The sequence below is a fragment of the Columba livia genome, chromosome 3 (genome assembly GCF_036013475.1).
Source record: "Columba livia isolate bColLiv1 breed racing homer chromosome 3, bColLiv1.pat.W.v2, whole genome shotgun sequence".
Classification (NCBI taxonomy): Eukaryota; Metazoa; Chordata; class Aves; order Columbiformes; family Columbidae; genus Columba; species Columba livia.
Genome location: NC_088604.1, coordinates 46,726,903 through 46,748,835, shown reverse-complemented (window position 1 = coordinate 46,748,835; position 21,933 = coordinate 46,726,903). Strand labels below are relative to the sequence as shown.

Below are 21,933 nucleotides of genomic sequence, written 5' to 3'. Positions count from 1 at the left end.
TGTTTTGGTGCTTTAGGATTCTGGCATTTAGCCAATGCTCCTGGTATATATACCAGTGCAAACTGGATAGCCTCTTCCTGCTACCTGCTTTAAAAAAATTGTGTTAATTTTCTTACATCCAACTCAGTTTCCTGTAGTAAAAATACTGTATCCATGCAAAGATGCTTGGAGGACAGCAGTGTAAGATTATGAGGATGAATTAGCTTCAGGCAGTCTGTAGATGTCTTTAGACAGTGTTGTACATGTGGCGGAGATGTCTCTTAAGATGTCTGGCTAATTTACTAGAAAGTTAATTCCCAGAGGTATCAGGTGGATTGACAGAACATACTTGATTACAAAATGCAACAAGTTCATCATTCAACTGTTGCAGATTTATTGCTGTTAAATTTAGAAACTACAGAAACTATTAGAAATTTAAATGTCTTGATAGAACAATAGGTTGTCTTGAATGTTGGCTGTGTTTAGAGAATAATCTGAGAAGTATAAATCTGTAAATTTACCTGCCTTAAATAAGATTACTTACATGATTTCTGACAGGTGAGGAAGCTGGAATATAGAACTCTGTCAGTACTGTTTAACTCTTTTTGTCCTTCAAAGGTTCACTTGTGTGCCACGTATGCCACAAGGGACAATACAACTAAGCTCCTGCCATAAGTCTGTTACTTGTTCAGAATTTCTTATTCTTCCATATGATATGTTGCTCATCCCTGTATAACTTTGAAGACAATAAGCTGTTTACTCAACTTTCCTAGTTACCGTAATATAAGCATTAAACAAGTAAATGAAATTAGTTTTATTTTTGAGATAGGATGTCTCCAAGTATGTAGATTCCTTATTTAAGAGTCTGCTGAAGCTCACTAGCTTAAGTAGATCTCGATTGTTTTGTGTATCAGCACCATAGTTAGTAGTTTTATCAACTGAGTTTATAGTCAGAAGTGGTAATTGAAGCATAAATTGATTAATGGCCATTATAGGTTGTATGTTCACACCATCTGTAGTGAAAACTGCAAGCTGTTCTCAACGCTGTCTTCAAGGATGAAGGAAGCACGCTAAGTCTTCACCTTCCTCTGACAGAGCTGGTGAGAAGGATGCAGCCGTTCTTCATGTCAGACATCGCAGGAGTAAACCTCTGACTCTGTAGGCTGGGCTTCCCAAATCTAGCCTTGCTGGAGTAGAGTTGACTCCAGGGTTGTCATTGTCACTGCCACCTGCTGAGCTTCCCAGCTGGTGAACTGTGGGGTGGGTAGCACCCTACTATGGGGTAGTCCCAGGCAGCTCCTTGTCTCAGGCAGGTGCCTGCGTGGTGGTGCTGGCTGCAGCACAGGTAAGTGCTTGTCAAGAGGCACTTGCTGCTAATGGGGAAACAAGGGTGTGGAAGTGCTTTCTGAGATAAGTATCAGGAAATGCTCCTGCGGAATACCTGGCAGGAGTTTTTGGCTTCTTGGAAATTCCTGCCTTGTGTGACAGTCAGTCAGGACAAGCAGTGTGCTGCAAACCCTGCAATATATATTAACTATGTCTTTTAGTGCACTGACAGACATCTGTGCTGGATGCTGGAGTGAAGCAAATCTCAGACTGTTCTGCAATTGCTTTAATTGTTATCAGCAGCTTTGGAATTGGGAAGAACCTTTTTTCAGTTAATAGATTTCTGAATTTTATCTTACCTCAGGGGGGCTGAATTCCATGACAGTTACACTGCCAGGCCTCGTGAGACTTGGCTGAATATTGTGCTGAGGAGGGAAAATTGGAGACTCTCTGTTCTTTCTGCAGAGGTGTCCACTGATTTTGATGTCTTGCGGAGTTTGGGCCTACAAGGAAATTTACTCCTTGCTTGTCTTCTTGAGCTGCCTTCTCCAGTAAGGCTATAGCAGCAGCTTTATTCATCTTAGGTCTTCGTGTTCCTGTCACTTTTGGTATTATTGTTTGCTTGATTTAAATAACTGATTTGCATTTATAAAAGCCCTTACTGCTCTAGATCTATGCTGTCCTTAATACATTTTGAGTGCAATAAACTATTCAGTTCTTGTAATGTCTAAATACGATCAAATGGTGTGCTGCCTCAGGCTACTTTACTAAACCTAGTTACTTGGATAATATTAATAAAAATATGTTTCAAACATAAACTTTTATTTTCAGGTTGTGTCATGCAATTGCTTTAATTGTTATCAGCAGCTTTGGAATTGGGAAGAACCTTTTTTCAGTTAATAGTTTTCTGAATTTTATCTTACTTCAGGGGGGCTGAATTCTATGACAGTTACACTGCCAGGCCTCCTGAGAAGTGTGTTTTCTGACTCTGTCATACATTGTTGCAGATTATTTTAAGATTTACATATCCAAATATAACCCCCTCAAGAAGTTTTTCCGCTGCTTTAGTTTCTCTGTACCTTACACCTATTGTTCATCTGTAGTTAAGAACAATTAGATGTTTATAACAAACTATGAGACAGTGTGGGCCTGTAGCAGCAGAGTGGAGAAGCAGACACTGTTGTTGGCTGAGGTAATGAAATCTGTAACTTGTGGCACAGTATTTCCCTAACAGTGGGAGATATGTTGTGAATTCAAGTTGCTTTCTCTTTCAGTTTGCCACATCATTATTATCATAGGAGAATGCACATGACTTACCTTTGCCTTCAGGCTGAATAGGGAGGAGAAATGTGGTGAAAATAAGTTCATACAGGTCAAACTTCTGTAAGAAAAGTTTACTTGTTGTTCCAAATCATGTCTCGTTTACCTCTTTTAGCTGAAAAAGAATATATGTTATAAATTTTAACAAAATCTAATTTTACCTTCACAGATAAGTTTGAGCAGTTTTGGGCAATAAATCGAAAACTCATGGAGTACCCTCCAGAAGACAGTGGATTCCGATACATCCCATTTAGAATTTATCAGGTAGGAGACAATGAATTAAAAACAGTTTTACCAAACTCTTCCACTGAGGCATCACGTATCATAAACTGTTTTCTGAATTATATGTTTCCTTTTCCAACATTATGGTAAAGCCTTGTATGCTCCTCTTTGCTGGACCCTTGAGATGTGTCAGTTAACAAAGATGAAACAGACTGCATTTATTCTTATAAGTAATTACCATTCATTATGTTGTGTGGAATACTTGAGAATGTGCTAAGGTTGGTATAGACTGTTTTTTTTTTTTTTTGAAAAAAAAAAAAAAAAGCTAGTACTGTCATTAAAAAAAACCCTGCCAGCTATGAAGACTGTTTTGGATGCATAATACCCTCTGAACCCTCTGAAAGGTCTAAGTCAAACATTTCAGGAACAACACTTCTCCCTCAACCACTGTGTCAGCTTCTTTTCTTGTTGGCATTGTAAGATGAAAGTAATGGCATAGGTCTTGCATCTAGTTTTTCCTTTGTCTTCTAATTATATACCCTACAATCCAAAACTACCTTTGAATATTTTTTTTTCTGTTTTAATACACCAGTGCTCTATTTTTAGTTTATTTGAAGACATATTCCTTGGAATACTTACATTTTTTTGACATCCCCCTAGTTTTTATAGCATTAAGGTCACAATGAAATTTGGAATTAAATATAGTTAAAAGCTTATACAGAATTCGTTCTCTGTAAATAAAACAGTTCTGCGTGGTTTCATCTCTGAAACATTCATCTATTTACATGTAAGTTTTGCACCTGTAACTATAAAAAAATATTGAATAGTCTGCTACTTTAGAATGGGTTTTAATGACAATACAAACCTATACAATCTTGCAATGGGATTGAAGTAACATTTAATTTTAGATATAAGAGACATTTATTGTCATAGTGAAACCTTGGCTTGAGAATGGAAGTCAGTTATTTTGTCAGAGATCATAGCAGATGGCAAGGTTTGTATAAGTATCAAAAAATTCTTATCAGGAAAAGTAGTTCACTCGAAGCATTTTGTCTGATTGGTAACTAAGTTGCTTGTTTGCTGCTAGGTGTCTTTTTTTAAGTCTTTTCGTAGAAATCGTGTAAATGAGTTTGCAAGATGGAGGTTTTGTAGTCTGAATAAGGTACGGACCTTGAGGAGAACTTTGTATGATATCACATGATTTCATGTTGGCAAAGGCCATTGTTGTTTTGTTTGTTATGTAAATTCAATAACACCTATCCCTTTACCCGGCAGTATTTATTTTGATTCTCATTATATTTTCCATTGGAAGCCTTTACTTGCTGTAGTTCAAACCCAAAATATCTAAGAATAGAAGACCAAACACAAATAAAGATGATGCTGAGGCAGCCTTTGAGAGGGTTGGTGTATATTATTTTCAGCTCTTAATATTTCTAATTTTCAGTAATGTTCCTCTTTTCTAAAAAGTGGATGCAGGTGTTTCTGGCTTTTTTGTTTCGTTTATTGGTTTGTGTACTGATTACTGCTCATCATAAAAGTCTATGTATTTAAAGGAATTTTCAGAAAGTGTTAGGAAGGGTAAGGTGATAATTTGATTCTGAGCAAAGAGTTAATTCCTATAGTTTTATTTTATTTTTGCAGTGCTTAGTGACAGACTTGCATATGCTGAAGTAACTGATTCAAAAGTATTAAGAGGCATTTAACACCACCCCAATTAGATTTAATTTCCATTAGTGCTGGTAGAAGTCAGCTTTGCATCCTAATTGGTTGCTTGCATATCCCTGCATAAGTACTTGAAAGCAAATTTAACCTGGGTTCATATTACAGTGGACATTTATTCCCCATGTGTTTTCACATAGTGTTTCTGTAGATACTTAAGGATATACAGGTGGGTGGCAGGAAATTATGAGGCATTGCCTTTGCTGGGGGAGAGTTCCTCTTCTCAGTCTTCATATCTTCCATTACCCCAAAATTATTAGAAGGAAGTTCTGTGAACTGCCTAGATTGTGTTTTGGCATTATGAAATGGATGAAATTATTTTCCTTCAAAGAAATGTGTTGGATTATTATATCAACTAAGAAAAATTAGTCTTAGCAACAATTAAATGTAACTGGGAAAAATTGCTACAGAAAAGCTGCACACAATAAAGTGATCTGGCGTGCTTTTCACTGAAGGCCGGATATTTTCAAAACTCAAAGGCTCTTTCAATGGTAAAGCTTGTCTATTAAAATACATTTCTAAAGAATAATATGAATCATACTTTGTGTGGTATCCAAATCTGATGGTGTGTGGGGGAAAAAGAGGTGGCAAAAATACAAATGTCATACTTGGGTAAGTCAGAACTAAACTAACCACAGGTAATTTTACAAGCCCTTGTCCAGCACCTCTTCTTTTAAGTGTAGCAGCTAAGATTGGACCAAAATCCTGGCATCTATTGTAGAAGATGAAGAAAAAGACTGAGTATCACTAAGAATCCACTCATTTGCAATTTTAAATGTTAGCTAAGAGATCCTGGAGATTCTGTTACCAGTGGTCATAGCCTAAACTGTGCCATATGGAACACGCACCAGATGAACTTTGACGTAGGTGGAAACTTTTTCCTACCAGAGATAGTTTAAAAATAGTGATTATACTTTTTGTGACACTTGTGACAAAGAAAAGGTGCCCACTTCATCACTTCAGAGGTTTAAGCTGCTGTGTCTTCAGTTGACAGTTGCATGAAAACTCTTTTGCCTTTTTGTCCAATAGTACTGTTGAATAGAGTGCTCTTTTCACTTGTTCTATAATAGCAAGAGAGAAACAAATAGTAATGTTTTGAGTATATTATGCATTTAAGAGTGTTGCTTTTCTTGTACAGTATAGAGCTAGTTTGGTTTGATGACTTTTTCCCCCATGTTTATAAGATCAGCTGGTTTTGCACATTCTGATTAAACAAACTACGTGGCTGATAGATGGCAGGAAGTTTTCAGCAGTCTTTGGCTCCAGATGCTGTGATGGGGCACGTTAGTCAGGCACCAGGGAGGAGTCTCTACGTGCTGATAGAGACCACCCTGTTGAAGTGCTGTCTGCTGTCTCAGCTGCAGATGGGAGCATCCGAGTCTCAGTTGTTCTGCACTTTAGTTTGCACTTACCCCTGAGTTTTTGGTGTCTTGCCCTTTCCCCATGTTGTGCTCACCCACTTGCTGTTGCTTGCGCTCGCCCTGTCAGTCTTCCTCCTTTCTTCTGCAGTCTGCCCTATAAACATATAGGGTTTAAACCTGTAAATTGCATTTTGTTCTTGAGAATAAAATTTTAAAAGTATGTGAAAGAAAAACGTAGAATAGTTTGGGCTGGAAGGACCTTTTAAGGTCATCTAGTCCAACCCCCTGCAATGAGCAAGGGACATCTTCCACTAGATCAGGTCGCTTAGAGCCCTGTCCAGCCTGGCCTTGAATGTCTCCAGGGATGGGGCATCGACCACCTCTCTGGGCAACCTGGGCCAGTGTTTCACCACCCTCATTGTAAAAAATTTCTTCCTCATGTCTAGCCTGAATCTCCACTCCTTTATTTTAAAACCATTACCCCTTGTGCTATTGTGACAGGCCGTGCTAAAAAGTCTGTCCCCAAAATGCGTTAAAACTATTCATGACAAGTTCTGAGCTTTTCTAGAGTCTCACATGGCTCAAGGCAGGCTGGCTGTTGTGTGCTTGCCAGCCCAGGAAGGGCAGTTTGTTTGCTTGTTCTTTTATTTGGGTACTGGGACATGCCGTGATACTGGAATGAGTGTTTCCTTTAGCCTCCATTTTCGAAAGATTTCAATTAGGTTATTAATTTTACTACCTAATTACAAAGTAGTCCTTAGCTTTGAACAGGTTTTTCCTATCGTAAGTCCCTGAAGATGTTGTGATTAAATCGTAGAGTTACAAATTGTTAGGATGTTTTTCTGCCTTCGTAATGAGTGAAATTCTCCAGACTTAATAATCCATCAGTTAAATCCAGCACTTTGCTCTTTCTCTTGAAGTTGCAGTACTGAGATGTTGAAATAGATTTAAATGTATACCATGACCTGTTCTCTAAAAATAGTAAGGTGGGAGGGGGAAATGAAATATTCTAAGACATTATTAATATCTGGCTTAATAAATGAATCAGAAGCATGGCCCTTTTCCAAGCAATGGAAGACTGTTTTATTTGTATTTCTACCTTAATTGGCAGAGCCCAGATAATCAGTTGCAAAACCCACTACAAGCGTGCAAATCAGCATCACAATTTGTCCTGTGTTATGACAGCTACTTAACTGATCAAAACAGATTGTTTGGAAAGATATTAGGCCTACCTATAAAGTTTTCAAGTAATAATGAATCCATCTTTTTATGCCAGTAGGTTAAACTATTGTTTTGGGTGAAAAGTCTATTGCATTTCAAAGCTGAATTTGTCTGACTTCAACTCCAGTTTCTAGATTTTGTTTTGCTTTATGTCACTTTAAAGTCGTCTGACTTTCTAACCTCCAAGTTCACTTACTTTGTGATTTCAGCAGCTTCAGTTTCCTTTGGTGAGCTGAATCAATTGAGCTCTTTAAGTTTCTTGTCATGAGGCTTGCTCACCACTCCTGAAGTTGTTTTATTTAGTCATCTTTTCAAACACCAGCTGATATTTTTATAATCCTCAAGATTAGTATTAAAGTTAGGGAGATGCAGAGGCCAAAAGTAAAAGTCTATTTCTGTAGGATTTTTAGATCAAAAATTCTTCAAGCACTGGTGCGATAGAAGTGACATTAGCTGCTACTTGAAACTGCAAATCTGAATTTTTTTGTGGAAGAAGAAATGCAATGTGTTGTCCAGCAAAAGAACGAGAAAATATAAGTGCTGTTGGCCTGAAGAGGGCAACACAACACAGCAAGTTTCAGGATCTTGTTGGCTAGTGCAACATGCTCTTGGGTAGACCTGTGCCTAATACCTTAACTTTTTTCTTGTTTATTAAAAATTACGTTTTCATAAAGGACAAGTGGAAAAGAGATCAATTTATTTCTTAAAAACTTCCTTTTACAAAAAGGAATTTTGGGTGGATAGGAAAATAATGTGAAATAATGGTTGATTTGTGTAACAGAGCTGTGCTCAGCTGAATTTCTATAGTGAAAAGAAAAAACACAGACTCCATTCCATCTTCAATTGAGTACATAAAATGACTTATTCTAATAAGTCTTCAGTAGTGAAGAAACATTAGCAAACTTTTACCAGTTTTAAATTATTTCAAACTCAAAGCTCTATGAATAAGAAAGTTTAAAAGCTTTGCTCAGTAAATATTTTTCCTTGTGCCTCATTACTGAAAACAAACAAACCAAAAAAAGCCACAAAAACAAGCAAACAACCACAACCCCGCCAGTTTTTATCAAGTATTGCATATGGACAGCGTGATCCATAAGTTGCTATGAATTCTTGTTTTCTAAGCTTGATTTCTTAGTTCTGTGCTGAAATAGCAATTTGACAAGTTGTCACCTTGAGTTGAAGCTCACTGTCACCACAGTTTAGGTTCCATAATTGCATAAGCTTTTCTGGTCTAAGTGCAAACTGAAGGGGGCTATCTCAAGCCAACACTGTTAAAGATGGCTCTTTTGTGTATTTTTTTAGTTAAGATATGTCTGTATGGTTCTTTTAAAAGATTTAAGGAATCCACGTGCAAGATCAGTCTTGTGCCTTTAAGAATCTCAGTATAGGATGGGGGCTGTCAATCAGAGTTTAATTATAAAATGTATTTGTTGTCAGAGATGTAATTAAGTTTACGTAAATATACCGAAGTTACCTGTAAAACTGTCAATCTGCTGAGTTCAAAGCTATTGTAAAAGTTGCGTAGTGCTCATGGAAGGAGGAACAGAAGAGATGGGGCTATAAAACCTGGATCTGGGTCTCTTTGTTGAGCTGTGGTTGAACTGTTACCAAGCTTAGTAGTTTTACGCTGGCTCAGGCTTGGCAATAGGAGCTACAGTAATTCTTACGAGTTTAACGTAGATGTAGCTTGTATACAAAAAATAAAGGAGTTTTGCTTGTATGAAAAAATAGTTTAAGGTTCTGAATTACATTATAACTAGTTTAAAGCAATTTAGGCATAGACTGGATTCTGCATATTGGGGAAAACTGGGAGTATTTTGTTTTAAATCCTTTTTTTGTCTTCTCAGATACTCTTAATCTTAGAAGGATTCTAGGTGTAGCAAAAACCAGTAGCATCTCAATAGTTAATAAATTACCTTTGTGTAAACAGTTATATAGTGTGGGGGGGTTATTAGCAAAAGATAAGTCAGAATACATTTTGAGTTATGATGATAAAATTAACACTTTTGGTGGAAAAAAGAAATTGTCTGTTCCTAATTTGAAAATGCCTTAATCTTACCAAATGTTTTATGTACTGCCTAATCACTAAATGATATTTTTAGCAAATTGTTATTGTATAAAACTCTAATTTGTGTTTTCTCTGAATTGTCTTATGATAATGAACTTGGATATAAATAAGTTTATGTAAATGTTCATGCTACAAATTTGAATTTAAACCATGAGGTTTGAATTCTTGTGGCTCTATTTCCCTAAGTTGTTTTATTAAGCTAATACTCCTGTATATGTTTATATTGTCCTAAATTTGTTATGAAAGTTAATGTATGCATGCAATTAAAACAAAATAATTGCACTTTTCACCTCAAACCTGAGTGTTAATTCTTAAGAATATGAACATGTTGAGACTGCTGGGATGAAGACAATGAATGGAGCAGTAATACAGTTGAATTACATCTCTGTAGGGTTACTGTTAGATCTCGTAATTTAAATGCAGCACTCTTTAGGATATTGCTGCCTTTTTTATCATTAAAGCTCTGATCACTTTACTTCTCTGTTTTACTTAGTTTAGTCAACCCAAACTGATTTGCCACTTTCACTACATACTTTATGTAGTCAGACTCTTAATTTTGTAGCAAGAGGGATTTTTGCTACCTGAAACTTGCAATCCAGAGCTGTATTCCTCTGAGCCTGGCTCTTGTACTCTGATGAAATAGCAGAAACTCCCCCTGGCTGGTGAACTACTTTGCACTGAGAAAAAGGGGAAAAGCAGATACGGAATTTTTTTCTTCAGAGGGATGAAGAATGTCATCTTTGAAGGCTATTTCTGTGGCTCTGCAGCATACACAGTGCCTATTGCTTAGAAATTAAACTAGAGCAAAGCGTAGCCTATGAAGGTGATGACACAAAAGTTAACTCTGTGTAGGTGAGAGTCACAGTAGTACCTGTTTTGGTTTGTCCATATCAGTATGCCATTTTATTTTTCCTTTACAGTTTTTGAGTAGAGTAGGTAAATAAAGCAGGTAAACTTTTGCCCAAATTTGAAGACTAAAAAATACAGAAAGTGTTCAATTTTTTTGAAAGTAAGAAGACTTTATTTGCACTTTCCAGAAGACTGAAAGCAAATTGTACACAAGTAAGTGTGGAATAGAACAAACCTATGAGAAAGTGGGATATGACACCATATTCTAGGCATATATTATTAATTGATAAACAAATTTCTGAAATTTTGTTACCCTAGACTATAGGAGTTTCTTCTAGTTAATCATTATTGTAGAAAACTAAGGAGCATTATTGATTTTAGTGCTTTTAAGTAGACTGAAAACATTGTATGAGGTGGTGTGCTATTTATTGCTCTTAAGCAAACAATGTGATGTTTGCTCTTGTGGATGCAAAGCCATATCTTAAGTTTCTTGCTTCATAGGTAGTAAGTACTCAATTGCTTACTTTTATGTGAAGCTCAGGTCTGCATAGGTGCCTAGGACACTGCAGCTATGAAAAGAACTATAAATTTGTTTTTACTGACTCTTCAGATACCTTGAGATTTTACTAATTAGAAATATAAAACCTTTTCTGGGAAGGAAATTTAATACTTGAAGACCATGCTTATGTTGTGGCCTCAAGTTGTGCCAGGAAAGGTTCAGATAGGATATTAGGAAAAATTTCTTCACGGAAAGGGTTGTGAAGCAGTGGAAGAGGTTGCCCAGGGAACTGGGTACCACCATCCATCCTCCACCATCCCTGAAGGTGTTTAAAAGATGTACAGATGAGGTTCTTGGGGACATGGTTTAGTGCCAGAGTTAGGTTATGGTTGGACTTCATGATCTTAAGGGTCTCTTCCAACCAAAATGATTCTAGGATTCTACTTCTGGCCTTATGACTGTAGCCTGCTGTCAGTTCTGTGTGTTATCACTGTCAAGTGTTGACTTCCTTCTGCTTCTAGCATCTGTACAATTCACTTGAGGTTAAATAATACAAATTCAGTTGTTCAGAGAATACAGGGATACTTTTCCTGCAAAAGCAAATTCAATGGATCATTTGAAAGAGCAGGCTACAACCAGAATGTGGTTCAGCCATGCTTGTTAGGCATTTTGAAATGAAAGTGGTTGTGAGTGGTACTTCTGCAACTTTTGGGATGGAGCTTCTGGCAATATACACACTTGCTAAAAATGTTCCACAAGGTATAACAGGACATTTGCTTTGGATGATTGTTCTAGGTTGTCCTAAAAACCTTTGATTTCTTGGTACATTCCACCTTCTGATTTTAATGCCTAGAACTCTTATTTGTTTTCCTTAGACCCTTCCTGTAAAGCAGCTGGATCATTACCACCTTTCAAACCTTTGTTCTCTTTTTTTTTCTTGCAACACAGACACTGGGCAGCTTTCACAGTATTACAGATTTACTATTTGCCTGTCAGAAATGTTGTATCACAGATGACACCCAGTAAAATGCCTATTTAGAGAAGCAGTTTGAGTTTTTTAGATTGTTATGAAGCAAAATTGCTGCCTGTAGGTAAGGTATTTTTTATTACAGCACGTAACCCTTTAATTCTAAAGGTTTTTAACTCTTTCTGACAAAGGTCACTTAGTTGGATGTATCTGGTAGATATCTGCAGATGAAGAGTTTTTCAGGGGTTTTCATTTACTTGGTTACTGATGGGCTTCTGAGAGATCTTTATTTCTCTCTCCTTTTTCTTCTGTGAGAGATCTTATTCAACAGATTCTCACAGTGGAGAGAGTATGTTCTTAGTGTCTTTATGTTACTACTATATATTATTGAAGCTCCAAGCAAGTCTTTAAATCAAAAGGACTAGACTGTACAAGCTCTTATAGGTGGTCTTTCTCACTGCTTATAAGAACAATACCATATTTTAGACAATCCTAAATACTTAAGGTTTTCCTAAGTCAATATTCAAGATGCTGTGTTGCCAGAGTCTTGTCCATAACTGCATGCATCCTGAACTGAAGCTTTGCTGTGTATTTTTGCTGTATTGTGGGCTTTGTCTTTTGATATTGACTGGGGAGAATCCTCTAGGAGAATTCTTTGTCTGGCAAAAGAACCCGAAGCACTGGCCACTTCAAGACAGCTTTTTAAACCAAATATTCTGTTAAGAATTGTGTCCGGTTTGGTCAGGATACAAGCAAGTATTGATTAGGGCTGAGTCTCCTTCAACTCTGGCAATATGAGTAGCCATCTTGCAGACTTAGGGAGATTCTTCGCATATTTGTTAATTTTCCTCATGTGACGGAAACCAAAATAACATGGCTTTGGTGGTGCTTGAGCCTTCATTTAATGAGGGACTTTAGAACCATTCTCCAAGTGATCATGTTCTGTAAGGAATACTGCTTGGAGTCACAGCATAATGAGCATTTTAAGGGTATTCTTTAATACACCTTGAAGAACTGATGTAAATTCTCAACCCATCATCTGTCCAACTGTTTTCTCACAGAAGCCTTGAAGAAATATGAAATTCTTGGTTGAGAACTGAGGGAAGGGTAAACTCGGTCATTCCATGGCTGATGAGACAACCTGCAGAAGAAAGATTTTCTGTGGGCATAAACCACATTTTGAAGAAGAGGAGTTACGTTTAAATGATTCGTGCTTTCTAACAGCAGTGGAGTTTATCAACCAGTTGCAGACTTGCTCAGAAACAGCAGTATGAAAGTACCCTACTTTTAAAGGGATGTGGTTATGTCATGGCCTTTCTTAATTTAAAGGGTCTGTAACTACTGTTACACGCAGTAGACAGAAGTGTATGCAGTGGGACTGAGGTGCTACAACAAGAACTTTTTATAAAACAGTGAAATCCACTTCACATGAGAGTACAATCTTTGAACATCTCATAAAGGTGAAGATTCTCCTAGCTAACCTTTGAATTCAAAGAATACAGGGAGTTCAGCAGTGGGACCTATAGCAAGGAAGACTGACCAGTGTCCTGGGCTGCTTGAGAAGGAGTGTTGCCAGCAGGTGGAGGCAGGTGATCCTTCCCCTCTGCTCAGCACTGGAGTGCTGGCTCCAGTTCTGGGCTACCCAGTATAAGAGAGACATGGAACAATTGGAGAGAGTCCAGGGGAGGGCTACTAGGATGATTAAGGGACTGGTGCATCTGATCTGAGGCGAAAAAAACTGTGAGAGAGCTGGAACTGTTCAACCTAGAGAATAAAAGGCTCAGGCAGGAATCTCATCAATGTGTATAAATATTGGAAGTGAGAGTACATAGAAGAAGCAGCCAGGCACTTTCCAGTGGTGCCCCGTAACAGGACCAGAGGTAATGGGCACAAACTGAGACACAGGAGGCTCCGTCTGAAAGTTTGAAGTACTTTTTTACTATGAGGGTCATCAAGCCCTGTCACAGGTTGTCCAGAGAGGTTGTGGAGTCCTCAGCTTAGGGATAGTCACATGCTGCTTGCACATGAGTATCTGTGTATAGGCAGCCCTGCTCGAGCATGAGATTTGAACCAGGTGTCCTCCAGGTGTTTCTTCTAGCCTCAGCTGTTCTGGCATTTTGTCATTCAGAATCAACACGCTAGCATGCTGAAAAGCCATTTGAAAAACCCAAAAGATGTTCTGTCAAGTCACAGAAGCTTAAGTTGTTCCTTAGGAACCATTGTTCTTGTTAATTCTGTGACAGGCTCCTGCTTGGTACTGCAAAGCTAAAATCTAGCATTCCTAAGAGGAGCTGAGAGAAGTCGGTGCCTTTTTTTCCTCCTTTATGTCCTTACGCAGTGTGATGTGAATATTTTTGACATGGGCGCAAAATCAATGTGGGCAGCATGATGCATCTTTAGAAACAAGTTTCAGAAACTGAAGCAGTGTCTTCTATTCTGAAGTGTTACAATTAAGCCAAACCACCACATTTTTAATCACTTGAATTTGGCAAAGGATGTGTTCTAACTAGGCATATCTTCTTCAGATGAGTAGAATGTGTGCTAGGACTTAAACTTTGAGATGTTTTACATGGTTGTAATAACTAATTTTTTTGCTATTACATAAAGCTTTTTCTAAAAGATTGTAAGGAAGCATGTTGCCAGTTTATGGAAAAGGGTGGTATTTTAAAAGGTTCTAAAAGGTTTAAAAGGTTCTTTAATCTTTTTAAAGATGAGCAAGTAATGGCCCTCAACAACATGTGTGGGAGAATTACCTGAAATAGCTGCCATATTTCTTTATAGGTGTGTAATAATGATAAATTATTGTTAATTGTGGAGGAAGTTAGGATAGAACTGCAGTTGCTTCATACAGTGTGCTCTGCTCAATGACAGGCTCCAAGGAAGACAGGAGTTTGTTGCCCAGGCATGATTAGGAGAATAGTCCTTAACCATTCATGACCAAAAATTGTTCAATATTATTGTCTAGACAATAGAATAAGCCCTACTACGTAAAGTTTTAACCTTATTCCAGATGTGTTTACAATTCTAGCTGTGGCTTTAATTTGACAACAGTCTTGACTAAGATACTAGTTAATTCTGGCATTAAGTATTACTTGCATTAATTCTTGACATAACATTGACCACATAACAGACCATAAAAATTTAAAGCTTCCATCAAGGGAACCCATCACATAATTGCTCTTACTTTTAAAACTGTGATCATTAATGTTCAAAAACTAAAGGATTTCCAGCTTGTGAAATACTGTTAAGAGTGCTTTCAAGAATAACAAAATTCTTTACCAGGTATGTGTACAGATTGTAATTCTGACCACAAGTTTGTATTTTCCTCATCACGTAAAGTATGCAAGTGTAAGAAAATCGGTTTGAGTTAATTTGGATACACACTTCTATATGAGAAAAATGACCTACTGAGTAAGATGGTGTGTCCTTCATGTTATGCAATGTTTTTTTTAACGGTGTGTTATTTTCATATTTTGTCCCTCCATGTTATTTCAAATCTTAGGAGTAAGAAGTTTGAAAGATGTATGCAAGTACACATTTGTCATGACCATGTTAAAGCGTATGTACATGCATTCGTAGAATTATCTTCAGCTTCAGTCTAGTGACATACTTCTGCACTACTAATTTATGTGACTGGTATTAGCATGAAATAAATGTATAAGGCATAGCCTCTTTGTTTCATCATTTTGTTGTTGTTGCATGACTCTTAAAAATACCAGGAAATATAAAGTTCTTGTTTATCACTATAAAGACTTTTAACTTTATGAGGAAACCAAAGCTTCCTTCTCACCGCAGAGCTACAGAAATTCTAACACAAACTCAAGAAAAAGTGAAAGGATGCATTTTTTTCTATAGGTTAATAATCATCGTAATAGGTTATAATATTGTAGTTTTTACATAGGTTATATATTGTAATTTATACAGCCACTGAAAATATGTAATTTATTAGAGCAATTTAAAATGTATTATGGGAAAAACAAGCCATTTGATACATTCTGTATCTTGACTTTCCAGGTAGTTCTGCAACCCACATCACATTCTATCAGAGAGTCAATTTTTCTGATAATTCTAGACAGGTGTGTTGAGCATGGTTATGCTCCTTTTCGACTTAGTTTTTAGTTATATATTGAACATATAAAACCGTTACTTAGTTCTTTTATTTAAAAAAATTCATTAGTTCTGTTTTGTAATGTGACATACCTTATTCTCTGAACAGTGTTGTGATGTTGCAGGTAAACGGTTCAGAATTCTGAATGCTAACAACAGCAGAGAAAATCATAACTGGAGCATCTGTTATGCAGAGTTTGCAGAGACTAAAGAAATACTAGAAAATAGGCTTTTAATTTTCTAGGACCGGAACAACATTCCAAACAACTTGGAGAATAAGTGAAATAGAAAAATCATCAAACATATACAATAAAGTGATGAGGTGTCTGGGAGGTTTGTGCACGGGTACACTATACTACAACTCTATAGTGAAAATGAAGTTACCTTGGTGTTGTGTTTTGGCATTTAAATAATGGATTTCAAGTTATGCTGTAACTTGAATCTCTATTCTTAGAGTATACAAGTGTATATTTTCTTAGCACATTTTGAAAATATTGTTTCAAGGTTATCCTGATAGAAGCACAAAGTGATCACTTATAAAATAGTCAATGAAGAGAGTATAACAATGTTTTAAAATATTTTTGAAGCAAAATATAGAGACTCCAGCTGACACACAAATCTTTCAGAACTTACTTATTTAGAGGCATAACCTGGAAGATGTGTGAGGAAATAGTAGCAGTTGTGAATAGGGATTTTCTTAAAGTTTAAAAACACAAGTTAAAAATAAGATCGGACCATAGGAGAACAGATCAATTTAGTAAGTAATGCAGTGTCTCCCAAGTTATTTTTTTTAATTTGAGATTGAAAGTGAAAGGGAGAATTTGAAGTTTAACATAGCAAGTTTATGCCTAGACTAGTATCTCCTTCACTGCATGCTTGACTAGCTCTTTTTGTAAGCTTTTATTAATTGAATAATGGAATAGAAATCACAAGTATCATTTAAGCACTATTGGTATTTCTAGCTATGTGATCATCTTTACTCTGTTGTAGAGTTAATTAGGATGTATCACAGAAGATTCTTCTGTCATCCTATCATAAGCTTATGATGCCTTGATAGCCGGAACATAAATTAATAATTCCGAGTATTAAATGGGTTGTATGAGCAAGAAATATGCAGGAAAATGCAGAAAAAGACTGCCATAGATATTGGCCAGCTACTTATACAGAAATCTTTTGCAGTGTTTAACTTATAAAATTGATTTAATCTGCTTGAGTTACATTGACCATGGCAAAAGCAAATGGTTGGGTTTTAGTTTTGCTTTTGTTAAGAAAGGTCATGATTGGAGATAAGAAACTTAGAATAGCAGCACCGAATGGTGGGGGAAGAATCAGAAGTCTGTCTGTGTACAATTTTGCTTATAAGGCATTTCATTATGTGCTATGATCATGAACTTATGCAGCCTGCAGGCATCCCAGTAGTGCAGCATAATGAACATGAGTTGGATGAAACATGCTCCTAGATTTCTTCACTGCCTAATTACCTGTTTGTTTTCTAGATGATGACAGTCAATATTTGCTCTGCTATTCAAATGTTCTTCTCCATCACTAATGTTATTTGTTGCCTAGGCTGCCTTACTGGCTTGTTTTGGCCATCTAATGTTAGCTTTTAACATATGTAAAAGCTCTCTGATATTTTTTATTCATTGGTGATTTTGTTTTTAAGCCAGTCAAATGTTTTTATTGGCCTTATTCTGCAGGTATCAGGATATATTAAATGAGCTTAAGAGCCACGTAGCCCATCTTAATATGTGACTGGTTTCTCAGTGAAAGTCAAAATATGCAGCAGTTGAAGCAACTGCAGATAACATTATTAAAATCATAAAACTTGGGACAAGAGGTAGGGCAAGTTCAGGACGGTCAGCCTTAGGCTAGGTCCTCCAGACTTGCTTTTTATACACACCCAGAAATACTTCTTTCCCATTCTGACACAAATTCTTGTGCTTGTTGGTGATTTTTAGTCTTAGCTGCTGTTTCCATTTAATCTTTTGGTCTGATAACCTGCCTGTCTAGTTTCCAGTGAGTGGAGTCTTTTTAATTTACAAAAAAAATTAAAAAAATAAAAAAAAAAAAACATTGCTTGTGCCTTGTTCACAATGAAGTACTTGGTGATTCTAGTCTAATATTAAGCAAAAAGAAGCCAAAGATACACACCCAGAAATATCAGCCAAAAAAACTGCATTTCAGCACCAGTGTAAGAGCAGGATTTCAGATGGGGCTTTGCAGTTTCTTGCTTTCAGACAGACGCGGTATTGTGATGGTTCCGGGACTACAGCAACTTGTCATCTTTGAATTAGTCACTTTTTCACTGTGCATTGAGATTTTTAATTGAAAACATTTTTACAAAGCAGAAGACATCTTAGAAAATGTATGGAAAATGTACTTTTGAGCAAATGTTTAATAAAATGTATATAATTTTATTTTCAGGGAATCGTTACTTTTCCTGTACTTTCCTTTTTATATAAAATAATTTAGATCATTATGCAAACTCTTGTTATTACTTTTAGAGCTTCTTGGTCGAGTTTAAATCAGTTTAAACAAAATTATAAATCTAGATCATGAGAGTTTATTTTAGTGTAAAGTGGTTACAAAACAGCACAGACCATGAATTTGACAAGTTACTGAAAATATAAGGGTGTATGTAGGGAAGTCTCAAATTTTTTGGGTTTAGGCTGTCACCTTATGCACATGTAGGAATTGTAAAAAAAAGTTTTTTATTTCATGGGTTCAATGTATATGGTAACTTTTATTTGTTTGAATACTGTTGGAGTGGCAGCAAAGTTTTAGGCAGAAAATCTAAGTCCCTTAGTCTAGACGGAAATACTGTTAACTCTGTGATTTCCACCCCAGGTTAAAACCCAGCAGTTCACAAGTTGTTTTTCATTTCGGGATGCATCCTGTATAAAATATCTGACTAATTAGATTGTGGATTTCATGCAGTGTTTGATGTTCCGTTGATGCTGAAAAGGACCAGGCAAGCCGACTACTCTTTTTTGGCAGGATGATAGGGAAAAAAGAAGTTATAATTGCTGGCATAATATGTAACTATATAGCTTGTCTCTGATCCTGTGAGACTTTATGCTGCCTTGAAGAGCCTCTTGAAACTTTTCCTCACCTATAATTCTTCTCAGTGCCAATGTGCCCAAATAGGTAATTTTAATCTATTTTTTTCTCACTGTAGTGTGTTTTTTGTTTTCCCACTGCCACTTTCCTATCACTGTTATTGTTTAAACTTCCTTTAATAAGAGTAAAGTCTTCATTTGTTCTGCAAAGCACAAGATTTCTGGTGCTATGTAGTAGTACAGAAGGATGAGAAATTTCAGTTGCAGTAAATAAGTCTAACTTTCTAGAAATATATTAAATCAGTTGAATTTTTGCTTTGATAAAAATTTGATTTTTGATACTAAATGGTGGACATGATCAGTGGAAACAGACTGCAGATTTTGGGCCAGGTGATGGTCTTAATATGCTTGTATACTTGAAGGCTTTTCTTTGCAGTTGCAGATCTGTTCTCAGCTGTTACTGATTGTCTCTCACCTGTTGTATCCTGCAAATGCATCCAGCATCTTTTGAACAGCTTGCAGCTGTAATACATCCGGGCTAGACTACAAAATAAAGTAATTTTAAAAGCACTATGTTCTGCTGAAGCTAATCTTAGTAGGAAAAAAAGGATGGATACCGTACAAGTACGTGCTTTAGGCCTGATGTAGATTATTAAAATCATTGTCAGTTAACAGTTACGCAGCGAGGTCTTTGTGGGTTAGATTACAGATAGTACTGTTTTGCATGATTGATTAGGCAAATATTGTACAAAACAACATTATGTAAGTAATTACTCATGTTGGCTATTCCTGCGTATGTTATGAAGTAGAAAGCTGTAGTCAAGTTGGGCTTATATTACTAGCTACCACACTTCAAAAGGGGTGATGATAAGATTTTTCTAAAATGATTTATGCTTCTGTATGACTAAGATACTTTGAAAAGTTATGCTATAAACATTCTAGGTTGTAGAATGGGACTTTCCTTTTGACTCTTTTAATGTATAAAGCGTCTGCTGCATGGGAGGGAAGAAGTGTAAGCATGTTGGGTTAATACTCTGCCTGTAGGATTGTATTTGTGAACCACAATCTTTGTATAAACAATGTGCAGTTACTTTTATTGTTTTAACATTGATGCAGACCAGTGATTTTTATTTACATTACCACATCTGTATTGCTCAACACTTATAAAATTGAATTCATTTTCTCTGATGTTTCATGGTAGCAGCTGAGGGTACTGCTTTGTAGCAACTATGTGGGAGATTTTAGAAAATACGTCTTTGGCTTTTTCCTCTTCATGTTAAATTATGATAACTAGGAAGAGACTGGATTGTGATTTATTAGTAATGAGAAACTGCAGTATGCACTTGAACATTCTTATCTTAAAAGTCCATTGTTGATGACCACCTTTCCCTGCATCCTTCTTCTGGTGTTTATTTCCTCTTCTGCCACTTCATAGGGTAAGCACTTGGGAGCTGTGATTAGACTTCTGAATAATTTATTATTTTATAAAAAATAAACTCGATAGAAAACCCTTTTGGCTATAACAGTGTTTTAGGGTTTTTGTCTTCTCCAGTGGATCTGTCTGAGGGGGATCCTGCTGGCCGTGTGCCTCCCATCATTTTTCAAATGTTCAGACATTTCATTAGCACTGTTTGTATCCAAACTCTGCTACCCTGAGGACACAGGGAATTGACTACAGCAGCTAGTCAGCTCCTTCTGACCAGTCCTCATAAGAAAAACTGGGAAAAGACTATTTTTCCAGTTTCGGAGACCGTTGGCAAGAAGCAGCAAGTGTCTGCGTCAACAGTCCTGCCCTGCCCTGCCCTGGAGTCACTCTGAGGTAATGTACGTCTCTTAGGAGAAGACTCCTTACCCTGCTATTTCAGAGAGCCGAATGACGATTAACTTGTCATAGTTAATCTGCTGCTTGTGGCTTTTAATGTATGTAGGTGACAGCGACCACATTGTAACTTCCTTTCAAAATTGATTTTTAACTATCAAATTTTTTACTGCACTTGGTGTTTGTTTGTTTTTTTTTCCCAAAAACCTCCACCAGAAAAAAAAAAATAATTCCTGATGTTGAGTTGTGTTGGTTTGTTTCTGGTTTTTAATCACCATAGGAGGACAGGAACCAGTCTCTGAGCAGTAGGCGACTACACTTGGAAGGGCCAATAGCTTGTATTACTTTTTCCAATTAAGATAGGATGTGATGAAAGCGTAATTTACTGGAGCCCAGCCACCCGTAATGCAGGCCACACCAGCTGCTTTCTGGTGGTAGCTGCTAACAGAAATTTGTCAGCAACAATTCAGAGCTGGATTAAAATTTGAGGGTTGGTTGAATATGAGGGTTTTAACTTCTGCTTTCTGGCCCAGGCACCCAGTTTGGGAGGTCAGGTTGTCAGGAAAAAAACCTTTTTCTGTCCTTTCAGTATCAGATGCTCACTGACCCTGAGGTTGCTTATACAGATACTCAAAGAAGGGGATTACCTTAATGTAACCACAGTTCTTCAATGAGCGCATCTACAGATCCCATAAGCTACTTGCTGCTTCTGCAGCATTGGGAGTTCTATTGCCTACATTGTGAACAGTCCTTGGCAGCACTTACTGCCACTCTATTTGCTTTTTTTCATCTCCAGAAGAAACTATGATGATGTGTACACAAGATCTAACAGGACCTATAGTTGAAACAATTCTGCAGCAGCAGTGGGTCAAATGTGTTCTTGACATCTAATTCCTTAAGTAGGCAGAAGACTCTAGGTTACCTGTCAAAGCACACCACTTTTTTTGAATTAGACTCTTTCTTGCAGCTGAAACAGTTTTAATTTTCCAACATAAAATCTACTGGAAAAAAATTTGCCTGGTCTGAGCTGTAAGGGTACTTGTTTGGCATTAGGAGTGCTGAATGTGTTTCTAAAAGGAGGAAGATAGACTACTGCAGAAAGTATTGCATATTTGTTACAGTATTGCTTTGACTTGGCAAAACATAGAGGCGTATGTTGAGCTCTTAAGTTTGTGCTCACTGCTTGTTTTACTTAATTTAAGAATATATTGAAATGTTTTCTTCAAGCAGACTCATTCCCATAACAGGTTTTGGTTTTTTGTTTTCGTTTTGTTTTTTTTTTTTCAAATTAAAAAAACCCAACACTTATATCCATGACACAAAAACAAAACTACCATGGAAATGCCAGACATTTCTTCTTCTGCAAGCTCTTGTTCTGTCTTATCTTCTGCCTGTGTCAAGTAGCAATACTACATAT

At 36.8% G+C, this 21,933-nt stretch overlaps 1 protein-coding gene across 3 annotated transcripts in view; it reads left to right on the top strand.

Annotated features, from left to right (window-relative positions):
• Positions 1–21,933, top strand: part of ATG5 (autophagy related 5) — a 77,095-nt gene that overhangs the window by 31,984 nt on the left and 23,178 nt on the right. For all 3 annotated transcript variants that reach the window (XM_065056616.1, XM_065056618.1, XM_065056617.1), the window contains exon 6: positions 2,795–2,889. In XM_065056616.1, the coding sequence (XP_064912688.1) occupies positions 2,795–2,889 (95 nt within the window). The remainder of the gene's footprint in view (positions 1–2,794; positions 2,890–21,933) is intronic.